The following is a 16644-nucleotide window of genomic DNA, read 5'->3' on the forward strand; positions in this document are numbered from 1 at the left end:
ACGCCATGAAGTTTTTATCTTGGAGAGTAATAAAATCTGCCATTAATTTGAAATGTTTACATTTCAATTACTTGAAGCATATTTCAGTCCTTTCACAGAATGCAGCTGTATAAGAAATCTCCTAAATTTTATCTACTCTTAAAAACCTCAATTTCAACATCTATCTTGTGATATAGGGGAAAAAAGGGGAAGTTTTACAGTTTCTAGTCAAACCTAGATAAATAAACTACATATATATATTCTTATTTTCTTAATCCTGGCGCTCAATGAAAAGTGAAAACTGAATTTAATATATTTGGTTCTAGCAAACAAGTACATTTTAATACCAGCAATATCACAATAACCAAAAGTAGCAAAAGCATCAGAAAATTGCCTCTTCTTCTTATTTTTTGTCAAATCCAAATATATTAAATATAATTCAAAAAATACATTATTTAACTTACCTAGTACGAAAGTGGATATTTCCTGTTGAGTACGACTGTGGCCTGTTAGCACACTGCCAAACTTCTTGTGGTGACAATGGCAAACTATTTGAATGTTCACTGCAATCTGAAGGCCTAGAAACCTTCTAAGTAAGACAAAGAAAAAGAATGCAGCTGATGGCCTCTGTAAGTTTGAGTCTAAAATATGCAGGAAAACCTGCACTGGGGTTTGCAGAGACTACTACGATAACTAAAATGATTCTTAATGGTGATATGCCCATTACAGACCTTATTTTCAACTAACTAGGACAAAAAGGGGACTTTAGTAACACTTAACATTCCCAAATATAATGAATTATGCATTTATGAGACTTCTTGTCTTAGCTGCAGGAAATAAAACACTAGTAATACTGTGCTTGTAACAGAATAGAAAACGCTACCAAAACAAAAAGTTAAAACTTCAAAGTTTATCAAATAACTAGCAGACATTACAGTTCGATGACCTTTAGCTGTTCTGAAAACATTCAGCTGTTGTCATATAATGCAGATCTTAGTATTTTTAAAGTAGTTTGTCTACTAGCAATTTTTAATCTGTTGCCAAATGTGCAGATGAAGCACATCATCTTTTTTTCTGCTACTGTGAAGTAAAGTGTTGAAATAAATCCAAAATAAAGAAAAACTAAGCAAATGAAACAAAATCTAAAAGAAAAATTGCATCTGGAGATGAGGAGGAAGTCTGAGACTTCTAAAAGTAATTGTGTTTTTCAAGTCACTAGATTGTCATATTAATCACCCCAGAATAGCATATCCTTAAGGAATGAATAAAGACTGAAGACTAAGATGTTTCTGTGACATGTTACCTTTGGCCAGTGCAGTTGGTTTGAGACCAGGAGTGTTTTTGAAGGGAAACGGGTGGAATCTAGAGTTAGCCATTCCTTCTCTAATGCAGCCTGCATGAATGAGCAAAGTCAAATAGTGCACTGATAAAATCAGTTTACTTTTGATAACTTTTGCAAAGTCTCTTTTAAATAGTCCTACATACTGTGTCAGTGTTTTCAAGTTGTATATCAGAACTGCCACCTGCAGAGCGATCACACTCAAAACACCTTTGGAGATGCTGTGTTGCACTGTTTTATTTTAAACAAATCAGATCAACCCTATTTGTGGGTTGTGGGGGGGTTTGGGGGGTTTTGATTTTGTTCTGTAAATATGACACATCCCTTCCTTCTCAAATTACTGTAATTTTATTCCAACATTGTTAACAGAACCTAGTTATTATAAAAGACTGCCAAACTTTGAAAAAATACAGACCTAAGGTACTTAAGCTATAAAGAACATGAACAGCTTTGTGTGCTGTTTTAAACTGAGTATTTTATGTCCAGATGTAGGTGCCTGATTCTGTCAAACTTGCTTTCGTTGAGTTGAACTGAATAGATAAATAGTTTTCATTGAAATATGGGATTCAAAAAGGTGGTTGAGTTTTCATTTTTTTGTTTTTGTTTTTGGGGTTTTTATATAATAGAATAATTTGAAAACTAAAATAGTGGTTGGAATGAAGATGGGTGACACAATTAGTTGCTAACTGGTGTCTCTAGCCCCTCAAGGCAGAATTCAGGTTTTTTTTCATAAAAACAAAATTTAGACTTTTTTTCAAACTCAACTTGTATACAATTAATTTTTCTTATAGGTCTTTGACTTTTTTTACCACATGGTCTTTCAATACATTCTGATAGGTGAGAGAAGCAAATCACTCCCACAGAGTAAGTAAATACTGCTGAAGAATTTGGCTGGACTTAGAGGGCTCAGTCACTCAGGTTCTTCTTAGTTAAGAAGTAAGGAGCCTGGGGTTCATTCTTTAGAAAATGTCTAATTTATAAAACTGGACTACCTTTCTCCCATTTATAAAATATTACAGATTTTACTGATTTCTGACCCTGACAAATTATCCTAACTTTGGATACCTTACTGTGTAGTTTGTGCAAACAGGACTTTGTACAGCCTTAGATGGGTGAACAAGGCCTTTCAAGCCCTTCGAAATCCTGAGAGACAAAAGGATCATATTCCAGCTATTTTGAAAAGTTACTTCAGGTATTGGTCACATAATTTGGTAGCTTGAAAATTCATCTTTCTGCTTCCTTTCTCACCAAGCTTTTAAAAATAATAAATTTGGATGTTATTTTCATATCTTTAAAGGGATCTTTGATTTCCTCCTTTTGAAGTTTACTATTATTTGGGATATATATATATTTGATATATATTTTATGTATATTTTGGGTTTAATTCATTTATTTAATAAATCTGGGTGAATTCTATGCCTTCATTATTAACAGGTAATATCTCTTTACCATTCTTCCCCTCCTTATGATTTCAATTAATGATAAGTATACAATATTATCCTTTTTACCACACCTCCTTTCTCAGGTGGCTATATATGTTAGAAAATCTATATAAATAAACAGCAGAGGCATGCAACAAATAAAATATATCATATTCTTTAACTATAATAATTACCTACAACCTACAATTTAACTCTTCTCAGTAATTACTCTTATGCTGATAACCACTGAGTGGTTGATTCAAACAACTTCCATTAAAAAAAAATCTATTCCAGAAGCAGACTGTAGCAAATCAAATCCCAAAGATGATAATTTAATTATATGAAATTGGTACAATTTGGACACAGAAGACTGACAAGTCTCAGTAGCTACAACATATTCAAGTTTTACAATTGCCTGAGGTCTATGGGCAGAATGGTCAAAATGAAATGCCATGACAAAGGGAGAAAATCTGACTAAACCCAGTGAAAATAGATATTATTCCTTCCTGTCCTCTTTAAATTTACTCTTCAATTGCACTATGCAAATCATATATTTAGCTTTTCAGATTAGACTTTTTTACTTATTTTTCAAGTCTGGGCATACAATTCAGTCATAAGTGAACTCTGTATTTGTAAAAGATGTGTGTTCAACTTAGCTGGTTAATAAAGGTATGTAAAAAGCAAATTTCAGAAGTATGTTTTTCTTTTCTATTTGCAAAGAATCAATACAAGTAGGAGAGAGATAGATTTCCAATTCTTGTACAATTTAAATATCAATTAACTTCAGTGGTGTGTACCTGAGTACCTAAATGTCTTATGTGAGAAGGGAATATGATCCAAGCTCTAATGTCAGATTTCAGGCCAAGCCTGCATCCTAGCTATTTGAAATTTCACCTCTTTCATTAAATAGTTTGTGACAGAAATAACAAAAAAAGAAACATGATAGATAACACTCAGGAGTGTAGTAAATTTTCGGAACAAGTATCACTTAATAGTATACTGATTGAATCCTTTTGCTTTATAGTTGTACCATAGCCCAGTTAAAGTTATTTCCTTTTAATATTGATGTTGAAGCTTTTCTGACAAATATTTTCCTAGCCCAGCATTTGCCATTTATTAATGTAATATTAATAGTGTTTTTATTTCTTTCACAGTTTAAAAATGTACTTCAGTGCTCTAAGTGTTGAAAAGCAGTATCAATGACAATGTAAAAGCATGATTCAAAGGCATAAATATGCAAGAAAAAAAGATAACTGATGTATCATAAGCATATCTCCTATGAATGTGTAGCACATTACAAAAATATACCACACTGATATTTGCTTTGCCCAACAAAAATAAAGACATAATTGATTTTCAAATATATGCTCTTCCACTCTGTTTTCCCCTAAGCTCAAGAAAGTTCCATCCATGTCTTTCCATAAACAGTCGCAAATTAAAACTAAAGCAAAGTTTATGACAGATTTATCAACACCTTAAGTGAAAAACTAGATCTGCCTCCAGTGATATTTTCCACTAAAAGAAAAGAACAGTCTGAGATGAATTACATAGTAAATAAAATGTTAGTATTTGATTGTCTGGTCTACATAAACAGCTACAGGCATGCTATATTTATATTTATTTCTGAAGTCAAATAAGGAATTGATTTTATAAATATTGAGGTATACAATGCAGCTTCACATATGGGTAAATCACATACATAGTTGATTTAATACACATTATTTTATCTGAAGATATTTTTTATTTCCAGTGTTTGTGTCAAAAAGACTGTAATAATTACTTTAGGTTTCAAGTTTCACAATCACACAAAATGTACATATAAGTTTCTATTTTTCTGCTACATCTCACAGAAATAAATTCATTTTAACCTCCTGTCTGAAACAAATTTTTAAATTTTTAAACCCAATACAATTATCCCTGATACCATTCTTCAACAAGAAGGAGGTGTGAATATATTTGGGTTAGGAGTTTTCTTTCTGAATTTTAATCATAAAACTTTCATATTATTAACTATTTCCATGTACCCATTAGGATCAAGAACTTTTTATTCTGATTCACAATGCATTTTTTTATCCTTTGAGAGACTACTCTTATAGGGGGTTTTCTTTCCCTCCCCACCCTTTCCTTTTCATGACGTGTTATATATAGCCTTTTTCATTCTGTTATCCCTTCATTTTTCAAGTATTTACTCTATTACTTCCTTTGCAAAATGTAATGACTATTTACATCAAACACTAAACTTCTGTGGTCTCAGAAACGGAATTCAATCCAACAACCACCAAAGTCAGTAAGAATGGTTCTTCTAACTTTAATAGGACCTGAATGAGTTGCTGAAAAGTAGAGTTTTAGTGCAAGTGTTATTTATATGATCTAATCCTAGGCATCTTTTATATGCTCTTGATTACATTCTGGATATAAATAACCTTTTATAATGACTATACATGTAATTTGGGTTGTTCTGAGTCATATTTAAACCACGAATGAAAAATAATTGAGAGTCAAACCTATACTCAGGTTTGAAGCACTTCTACAAGTAACTGTCCAAACTGTGAATAATGCCATCACATAATGCCTTTCATCTCTTTGAGATCAAGGAGGATCAGAAGAGTATAACAGGGTCCAAACCAATCCCTGAAACTGTACTATGGTTTGAAGCACAGGATGCAAGAAGGCATTAACAATTCAGGCTGAAACGCAAGGCCACTGTTTGACATCTCACAACTCTGTCCTGGTCAGACCAAACAGCTACCTACATCAGCATTCTGCTTCCAGAAGAGTTCAGCAGCAGATCCTTATGCAAAGAATGCAAAAAGTCGGACATGTTGAGGACAATCCTTTCTCTGGTATATTCTTTCAGACCTTGGAAAATGGTGGTTTAAGAACTTTCTGCCAAAATCTAGGGAAATATACCTCACCTTAAAACAGTAATCTAATTTCTAGGGACAAATATAACTATTTAATCAGTGTGTTTGCCTGGTCACCTCTATATCAATCCAGAAAGAATGTAAATCATGTACATTGCTCAGGAGATACAACTGCTGAAACAGTGTAGACTAATTTCAAAAGACTGACATGTTGGATGCCATGGGAGCTGAAGCTACCACACGTTTTCAAACATGGTCGAACGCAGAATCACCACCTAGCAAAACTGTGAAACTATCATTGAAAATTAGGGAAAACCAACTCCTTATACCTCTTTTCAATTCTTCTTTTATTTCCTTATTGACTCTTTCACTGTTTTCAGGACAGCAATGTTTTAGCCAGAAAAAAACTGTTTATAGATATTTATATAGTGCTTTTATTTAAATGGCATTTTAAGATAAAAACTGGAAAATTATTTAACAGAATATAGGCAAGCAGAACAAAATTAGCATCCAAAATGCTCTGTGAACTCAGAGTTATGATTGGCTCCTGATCATTACAGGGGAACAGGAAGAACGGCAGGGGGAAAAAAAAGAGGATCTTCTGTACAAGTTTTTCTGGACTTCTGCTCCCCTCCATGAGGCAGGTTGTTAGTGTCATTCTCAGGAAGAATGGATTTTTTTCAATAAGATTTTACAAAGCATCTGCCCTCTCCACATTCAAATTAATTTTTAACAAGAATAATATGCAATGAGTGAATAAATAAATACATCAGAATGAACCTTTCCACATTCCACTTTCTCTACAGATTACAAAGCTTTCTCTACAGAATACAAATTTGAATAAAGTTCTTCAGGGTGGTGATGTCCTTGGTTTCTACTTTCCTAGTTTTCAGTGAGTATATCTGAATAGTGCAGTTAAACTTTTGTTCTCTCCAAGACAATAAAACAGTTAAAAGAGAAGGCAGAACTTTCAACAGCCTTCTATGACTATTTCAAATAAGGTAACAAAATTTTTTCTGGGGCAATACAAACCACATGAGGATCTACTTTTCCTGGTGTTAGACATCTTGTAGGTTAAATAATTGCTTAGACTGGGAGAGGGAGTGGTCAGGCAGAAGGATCAGATGCTGAAGGTTAAGCCTGTGAATACTCACAGCCAGCCTACTCTACTGTCTTTCATCTGGCAGAAAGCTGTACCTTTCTCTCTTGGTTCCTGGCAAACATACTTCATTCTGTGGGATATTTCATTCAAACATCATGCTAGTCCAGGACAACATCTTTCATTTCTTTTTACACTAAATTCCATTTCTGCCAAGGCCTTAGTATTTGCTACGAATTTCTTCTCTGAAATCCTAAGTTTTGACAAATTTCTTAAGAAATCACAAATTTTTAGCTCTTATAGATGAAACAGAAGGACCAGATCACTTATCTGTGCTCTTTTGCATATTGCTGATAGATTGTGATTGAAAATTTCCTTTGAAATTAAAGATCTGAATATATTTGTATATTTAGGCTTTTCTTTCATTCAGTCTTTTTGGGAATCAGATTACTGTATGGACTCCTTTTTTTCTGGGAAACTAAGGTTCACATGTAAAGCTTAGTTCAATGTTAGGAAGTTGAGCATCAATTCAGACCCAGATGTTCTAAAAAAACTTCCAAAGCTAAGAAAATACCAGATATAAACATCCTTAACTCAACACCTATTAGTTGCATTATTATTCCATGTCCAATTCTACAAAAACTCAGTCTAAATTCTGCCATTTGAAATCTATATGTAAGCACATTAAACAATTTTATAAAAAAATAATTATAAAATCTTTTTAGACTGTGTAGCAGATACACATTTTACAGAAAATATGTCTCTGAACTGCAAGCAGTAGGAAAAATAAGCCTTTTTTCTGAGTTTGTCTTTCACTCTTTTTCACATATTTTATATGTTGAAGATAAATAGGTTAGCACCCTAATAAAGGTTATTTTAACCTTTGGCAATGCTTCTTTTTCAACCCTGTCTTTATATAAGACAATATATATACATTAGCAAAGAAAGCTGGGTACAGCTGCATTTTTATGACTGCTGAAACTAAACAAAGTTTCAAGCCAAAAAAAGTAGTGAGTATCATACGAATTCCAGAGAAACATTGCAATGATTAACTGACCCCAAGAGATTTTATAGACTTACAAAAGCTGGTTAATTATTAGGGTACATTCTTGTAGGAAAATTAGAGGACAAGGATATTTGTAGAGTTGTCCATTTATAAGAAGGACATATTGAGGATTACTGGAAAAAATCGTAACATTCTGTTGATAAAAACATTTAATAAAATTTTATTGGAGAATGTCTTCTACAAATATAATTTTTCCTAACTTTTTAGGAAGCTTAGGAAACTAGCTGTTCTCTCAAATTCTAATGCATATATATGTATATATATATATATATTTATGTATACAGATATCTATGTGATTTCTTAAAATAAAACCAAATAAAAGTATGAAAAGAATTTATTTTGGAAAAGTAAATGAACAATAAAAATTTCAAGGACCATGAAAGTTTTTGTTCAAATAAAAGCTTGAATGTGTACATACATAATTAACTCTACAAAAGTCTGAATCTTATTATAGTTCATGTCAGTCATTCATGACCTATATGACCTAAACTTTTCTAAAAATACAGTTTTGTCTTAAGCCTGACAGTGTTTAAAGGAAGCTCTGTGTCCTTTCTTTGAATACAGAAATAAAATATACCGATGGGTAAATGGTAACCTCAACTACAGAGGTTAAACATGGTTCAAGCAAGCATCAGAAATGTATGCTTCAAAAACCTTTTGATATGTATAGACCCAACCATCTCAATAAACATCAAGCTCCTGGAACCTTCAGACCACTCCTCAAAATAGGTCTAAGACCCAGATATAGTCTTCTCCATTAAAATGACAAGAAACTTCAGGTCTTCCCCTCTATGACTCTGCCACATGACAGAAATTTTATCTGTCCTTTTCCAGTTTTTTCTACTTTGTGAAAACAAACAAACAAAACTTTCACGGGGCAATGAATTAAAAACTTAAAAAAACCCAAACCAAACAAACAAAAAACAAAAGCCAAGGAACCCCTCATCCATACCCCTTAAATACTGTGAATTCAAAGAATTTACAATTTCAAAGGAACATAACTGAAAATGTTCTATCAAGTTTGGGTAATGAACACTTAAAAACATAGAAAAGAAAGCTGAACTCCAGCTTGCAGTCAAAAGAAGGGAAGTCAGGCAGAAGCACAGGGTAATAAAAAATAGACTAGTCACAAGTTTATAGTAATTTAACCTTTAACATATTTCAAAGTTCAGGTCACATGAGAGATTGTATTCAATTTCAAGACAACTTTTCCTTTTTGCTTAAAAGTCCCTATTTCATAAACAAGAACAAAAAAGCATTTGGAAGACAAAGAAGGAATAAATTATAAGCACACATTTCTTTAGAAACTCATGTTAACAAATCTCTTATTACCCTACAAAATTCTTAATTCTAAAAAAGGTGTGTCTCACTCATCTCTCAGCTTCACTTAGATTATCCTCCATGTAAGTCCCTAGCACTGCCTCTTCTATTTGAAATAAATTATGCACAAATGAATCTGCACAATCGCTGAGATTGCATTCTGTTCCATCAAACAGGATGTTAATTAAAATTTTAACTATTTTGGTCTCCCTATCATCCATGATGGACTCCATTAATTACTGCCCACAAGTTGGCCTTGTACCACAGAGTACAACTATTTATTTGAGCCTGGTAGTGTCATCAGTTTTCCAGTGACCTTTATTGTCTCCTTGTCCAACCCACACCTCAAGATATTTTGAGAATAAGACTGTGGGAGACAGTCAATGTCCTTGCTAAAATAAAGGCACGCAATATGCACTGCAATCCCCTTATTCACAGTGCCAGTTACCTTGTGACAGAAAACAATGAGCTGACTAGTAAACCCTTGGTAAACCCATGCTGGTTTTTCCATGGGTTTAGGACTGGCTTCTGAATGTATTTGCTCCAAACCTTCCCAAGAAGTGAGATAATGCTGATGGGCATCTAGTTCTCTGGATCTTTCTTCTTGACTTTTCTGAATATGAATGGGTGTGATGACTGGCCTTTTCCAGTCACTAGTAACCTCCGTCAGTTGTGGTGGTCTTTCAAAAACGACAGAGAGTGACCTTAAAATTACAGGAGCCAACTTGTTCAATTCCCTTGGATGCATCCTACCTGTTCGTTTGGACTTGTATATGCACAGGGGAGGTGAGCTGTGCTGCAATTGTATAACATCTGCTATGTTCTAAAAGGATTACAAGCTCCAGGCAATGAGACATTACAGATTTGACAGTAGAGAACAGAAGGTGACATCTCATGTTCCTCTTTGGTTCCTCCATAAGTGTGGTAATTTAACTCAATTACAATATCCACTGCATCAATGGAATTTTCTCAAAAAGTACAGATCCATCATTTAGGATAGCTCCTGAAATTTGTAAACGGGGATTACTAAAAGTCTTTTTTAATGGAAATCAATATATGTGGACATGCTAAATATCATTTAACTACATACTTTAAACATAATCTGTACCTGTACTAAAGCATCGATTTTGACATTACAGAAAAATTAAAGAACATAGGGAAGATAGATTCAACAATTTGGGATCCTTTGTTCAGCTTTCAAAAGACTCCAGATGCAGATGTACTCACTGAGAAGAACTGATGACTGTATTATTGTTTCCATATATGCCCTGATGCATTTGGCTTGGAACAATTTTCCTTTGAGATTACAATAATGAAACTAAAAATTCAAAGAACTAAATCTTTTTTCACTTTGATACATTTTCCCATTGCTTGACCTGTTTATTCAATTCTGATGCTTGACTTCGTATTTAGAGAAATAAGACTAGGAAGTATCATTAATTACATCACTACACTGATACATCATAGAAGCCAAACGTCATTTACAAAAATACTATACCAATGATTACATAGAGGTTCCAAATTATATCTGTACTGCCATGCATCATTAGTGGGATTTCCTTTGGGAGGTATTTATTTTGAATCTGGCTATGTAACCACGAACTGGGTAGAGACAAGCCATGAAGATAGGTTCTGTTTAAAAATTAACATAATTTCAGATGGTATGAAGAACTGAGATCTCATGGTGGAAGGCCAAAAAGCAATCAAAACACGCTCTGCATGAGCTGTGAAGCTGGAGTGTTAGTGATGGCCACAACTTCTAGTAGCTATGTTTATGTTTACTTTATCAGCCACTGACTGCAACAACCTACTTCTAAGACCAGAATATCTATCAGATAACTAGAAAACAAGATTTCAGCATGTTAGATAAGCAGAATTCCTCAAAGAGGCAGAAGTTTATGCATCTGCTGATATCGCAGACTGAGAATGGCACACAATTCGCTAACACAGAAGGTGAAAAAAGAGGAAAATATCAAGGGATCATTGATAAACACTCATGGAAAAAAGACATCATCCAATATACTACTTAGGACCAAGTTTTTTCCCTCCTTTTTAAGAGAAAGGGATATGAAATTTTCATCAGACACATTTTTGCTTTTCTAAAACACTGTAACTTTATATGAAATTTGATGAAAAATGGATCACATTCTTTGCAGCACGCAATATAGAAAAGCTGGATCCTGATCTGGCATTTACAAGCAATTACAAGAGCTCAACATATATAAGAGCGTCAAGATACAAGAAATGTTATGGGGACCTTCTAATCCATAGGCTACACTTATTTCCTGGCACTAGCTGGAAAAGAGCAGTCACTGTCATAAGCTTACAATCACACACTCCCAGTCTGAGACAAACCACATCATGAAGAATTATAGGAAAAGAAAACAAAATATATTGTACGGGTCTAGTTTGGATATGTAATAAGAATACTAAAGATGGGAGATATAAAGAAATTGTACTAATTACTGTTTAATTTTTAAGGGTTAGTACACATGAGGCAGTTTTCATTCTTCCCACCTCCCAAAAAAATAAAAAACAAAAAAAAATAGAAAAAGTAAAAGAAAACTGCTACTGAGATGTTGTGAAAGGCAAGAAAAAAATTAGGAATGACTATGTGTCCAAGTGTGGATACACAAAAAGAATGTAAAGGAAACTCCTGGTCAGTAGTTTCAAAAGCTGTTAAAAACCCTGGTATTTTAAAAATCTGCATAATCAAGCTCAGAAGGAGAACAACACTTTCTCTCAGGGCAAGAGTTATTCCCTTTGATGAACAAAGGAGTGATAGATTTCTTTTTAGCTTGGTTGTAACTTACAAAGTGACTTTCTTTTTGAAAAAGTATGACTAGACTGAATTAAATTTAAAGTTTGAAAAATAGAGTATTTATTTTCTGTGCCATGTAATCATCAATATTGATATGATACTCATCTTGATGAGAACAGGACATGTCCACATGCTCATTCAGTGTAGAAAACCAGCAATTTATTCAGTGATCACTGCTCAGGGTAAATATTATATTATATTTGTTCAGCTTTCTGACACATTGGCAAGTTCAGCCATTTTGCATTTGGCTCACATCATGTTCACATCAAGAAAACAACACTTCTGATATTGAGATAGTACAGAAAGCAACAGCTGTGCCAAGCAAATGTGTTATCACATTTTGTCCACCAGAGGTAAAGTGAGCTCTGCCTTATAGATCATTTGCTACATGTACGGACTGCTGATGAAAGCTTGCCTTAAGATCAGCCTTCTGGAGCGTGTAGGCTGGAATTCTCCAAAGTCCACATGAAAGACATGAAAATATCACTAAATACCAGGCTTATACTTTCTGAGACATCTGTTGGCCAGATCTTTCATCTCATCTGGGATAGCCTGTCTGACACTACACAATAAAACAGACACAAAACACTACTGCCTCTGAATGTCTTGGGCAATGTATGGGAGTTCATACGAATACAAGAAGGTATCAGTAATTTTTCAGGTGGAATATTCATGCTGTTGTGAACAAGATAAAGGTCATTCCTCCAGCCCAATCACATGCAATCCATTTTTCATGATATACAGTGTCAAACCTGTACTAAAAATATACCATTTCTCAACAGCATAAATCAAGTAAAGTGAAGACTTTTGGAAAAGACTGGGGTTTCCTTATTCTGTTCCACAGTCTCACCTTCCATGGAGCACTGGGTACACTATGATCACAATGCAGATACTAAACAGTTACTTAATGCAAACTGATGCTTAATGACCTCTTGCATTATGATATTTGCAAATAGTTTAAATAGGTGCTTGTACAGTAGCAATTTTGTAGAATGTTAGATAATACTGAATAAAATCATTATGACTGAAATCTACATAACATTATGAGAAAACCCCAGACAACAACCACAACACAAAATTGTGAACTATTAAAAATATTTGGGACAAGTTTTAATACATTTGTATCAGTTTGCAGTAGAGAAAGGTTTTTCTGCCCTTCTCTCTCATTTCACTCATTCTGTACAACAATGAATTCTGCAGTGCAAAATGGTGACCAAATATTTTTCTCTTCCTTCACACTCTAGCATATGGGATCTCTTAGCCCAGCAATATGTACTCCTCCCTACACACTTGTCTGAGACACAACAGATAGCCACTGATATCGTGTGTCATTTTTTGGCTCTGCTTCAGCATTTTGCTGTAAAACACTGAGGCCAGAAAGGAAGGAATAGGAAGTACTGACTATTCCAAGTTTCTGTGGCTTTTTTCTGCAGAAGTAGAAAGTCCATGTGATCTGGTATTACCCAACTACAGAGAATGAAACAGCTAAACACACATGAAAACAGGCAACCTAGTATTGAGTAGCTAGTCTCGGCTAGGCAGTGCACAGTGTATGCCCATCATAGTTAATCCACAGATTTCTCACAATCAAAATCTTCAGCACAGACACTTGAAAAAAAAACACCAAAAAACCAAAAAGCAAAAATATTACAAATGTTGCAGGTTACAATTCTAATTACAGTCACCAATCTTAAACATTGAAATGTTCACTCATTGAATAAAGGATATTCTTCACAGACATGTACATTGTAAATTTATCACATACACTGCTCTGTAGAAAATAGATTATATTTTTCATCACAAGAAACTAAGGGCTTGAGTAACTTATTTGACCTCAGTTCCTAGTTTAGCCTTTGGGGATGTTGTGCAAATTAAAATGTCAGTTCATGGTTCACCTGTCATCATCTGAACCTAAACACTTCCTGAGAATTTCTCCCTAAACCCATGTTTTATTTCTTATAAACTCAAAACGAATTTGAAAAAAAAAAGGAAAAAAGAAGAAATGTGAGGCAACGCTAGAGGGTGGCATAGTACAGATTTCTCTGAAATCAGCTGGACTTCTTTTTCTTGCCTTCTCCGCCCCTTCCTTTTCTCCCTGGCCTTATGAGCACCTGCCCAAATGTGATTTTCTTGCTGATAGACAGATGGAACAAAATTGTCTATGTAGTTTTCAGTTTAGTAAATGAAAAAAAAAAGAAAACCAAAGAACCATGACAGGATTACTTGGGCCAAACCAAGTGAAACAAGAATGGCTCAACTGAATTAGAGTGTGTAAGACTTCAGCCTACTGGCTGAATAATTCAAAACAGGATATTTTCCTTCTTTAATATATGAACAGATACTTCCTTCCTCTGTGAAGAAATAAAACCTTCAATGTTCTGCTTTTTATTATTCTAGAAAGAAGTCAGGGATCAGAGAACATCAACTAATGAAACTGTTTTGTATATATATTTCAAATTAAAATGAAAAAAATCCTAAAATTTAAGCCAGATCTCTATGTTTACACACACACATTTCCTGTCTACCAAATGATTCTTGGGACTCCTGCCTCAACCATTTTGCATGCTGTTAAAAAAGGCAGCAATACTGAAAATGTATCTTAAAATAGTTGCTGAAAGGGAGGATTAAAAATAAAATTACCCTCAGTCATCAAGTAATTGGTAACAATTTCATACAAAGCCCAGCTATTTTGTATGGCTAGGGGTTGGCAAAAGAAAGTTGATTCTCAGATGACCAAAGACTGATCAACTGTAAACTGCACCACACCAGCCAACAACATATTTGATTTCATAATTCTCTATGATCTGTACAAACGTGATTATAAATGGGACCCAGTCCTGTCAGTATAGGCAGTAGCAGGGCTATCGCATCAATCTCCTCTGGAAAATTACGGTGGAATATTGACAAATGGCTCATGCAAAGGCACAGCAGCTGAATAAGCACGTTCAGAGACAAGAGTTCACAAAAAAAACCTCAGTCATATCCTCTTAGGCCTCAAATGGCCACAGTGCTGTCAGTTTTCTTTGCTTTACCTGAAAGCATTTAGAAAAAAAGAAGGCAGCCAATGAATGTGAACAATTAGAGAAAGCAGTGCTCCAGACAAACCCATAGGTAAGTCATCAGCAGCTGCCTTACTACTTACTATGCAAACTGGGTCTAGAATTTCCCATGTAGACTGTGTTTTGAGGCTATAAAATATAAAATTCCTTTAACGTTTCCTTTCCTTGTTTACTGAATGACAATATTGAACCTGTAGACATTTTTATTGAAGTACAGATAAATTCAGTTTTGAAAGTGACAGTATTCCTCACATTCCTTTTAAGCCTGCTTTTATTTCTTAGAATGGAAACTTCTGATCCTATTTCAATCCTTTTGGAATTAAAATATCATTATTAACTTTATGTAACTTATAAAATTATTAGTAATAATTTCTGGATTTTGTGCATTACAGAGCTTTTAAGTGTGATGTTTGGGATTTTTTTCTGATTTAACTATACTTCTCATATAATTTACTTCTGTATTTATACCTGTGATCTTTTTAGCACATTACATATAAGATAAAAGAAGAGATAAGCCAGTTTAATCTCTGGTTTTGGGGATGTGTTCTTTACACTGGAATATTGCAACACTATAGGTATATTATTGTTCTCATTCCATCATGAAAATGAACAAAATACACACTAAAATATTGTTGACATTATAATCTGTTACTAAAATATTAAAAACACAAAAATTTTGGAAAAAAAGAAGTTTTTTCCTTATTGCCATTTGATTGCATTTTAACTGTAGAAATATATGGGGTTCTGTGGTGGATGTGACATTAATAGCGCTGTAACTATCAGAGCAGCTCAAAGAGCAGAAGGCAATTAAATCATGACAAATACATTTAAATTAGCTATATATAATAAATGCTTCTTTATTTCTGGACATCCAACACATTAATTCTAGCTTTGGTAGTCCTTTCAATTTCTTTCATTTCAAACACCTACATGATTGCTTAAGAAGAACAATGAACATTTTATCCTAATGACAATTCTTACTTCAGAAAAGGTGAAAGCATCCACATTTATTTCTTCATATTCATCCTCCACTTCATCACTTTTAACAGCTGCAAGAGCACTGGTCAGTTTCTTTCGCAAAAGAAAACCCTTCCAAAATGCCTAAACAAAAAATTTAAAGCATGTTATACAAAGCCATAGATCAACCCCAAATCCAGATTCTCTATGTTATCCCATTAGGAAGATAAAACATCTTGGGCCTTTGTTTAATAGCTCAATGATCTGTTTTTTGAACTTTATGTGACATTTAAAACTACAAGACAAATTAAATGCCAGCATATGTCTAATGCTTAGAGTACTCAAGAGGCTCTCCACAAGTAAGCAGAAAGGAATCCTGCAACTCCCTCAACTACAAACCTGGGTCAACTAATTAATTATTTGACAATTCCTTCAGGGACTATTATAAACTGAAAGAAAAGGCTACATAAGAAAAACCTGAGTGTCAACTTTCAAATTACTAAGAATAAAAATACAGTTGTACTAAATGTCTTACAGTTTACGGGTAGCAATTCTTGAAGCCATCTCATTCAATTGACCTAGGTCAGTTACTCTTTCTTAACTGTCTACGATCTTTATTTTTTAAAAAATATTACCAGTAGGCACAATCATCTCTGAGAAAAAGGAGTACATTAAGAATTAAAGTGTAGAAAACAAGGAAGGGTGTTAAGAACACGTGC

General features: G+C 33.9%; 1 protein-coding gene across 3 annotated transcripts in view; it reads right to left on the bottom strand.

The window, feature by feature from the left end:
* LRRIQ1 (leucine rich repeats and IQ motif containing 1) overlaps positions 1 to 16644 on the bottom strand; it is a 104845-nt gene that overhangs the window by 50302 nt on the left and 37899 nt on the right. For all 3 annotated transcript variants that reach the window (XR_011697263.1, XM_071549946.1, XM_071549947.1), the window contains exons 18-19: positions 15950 to 16069; positions 444 to 568 (exon numbers count right to left, since the gene is read on the bottom strand). Coding sequence is in view for 2 of the 3 variants with exons in the window: in XM_071549946.1 (XP_071406047.1) it covers positions 444 to 568; positions 15950 to 16069 (245 nt within the window). In the remaining variant the exon portion in view is untranslated. The remainder of the gene's footprint in view (positions 1 to 443; positions 569 to 15949; positions 16070 to 16644) is intronic.

Source organism: Pithys albifrons, chromosome 3, assembly GCF_047495875.1.
Source record: "Pithys albifrons albifrons isolate INPA30051 chromosome 3, PitAlb_v1, whole genome shotgun sequence".
Classification (NCBI taxonomy): Eukaryota; Metazoa; Chordata; class Aves; order Passeriformes; family Thamnophilidae; genus Pithys; species Pithys albifrons.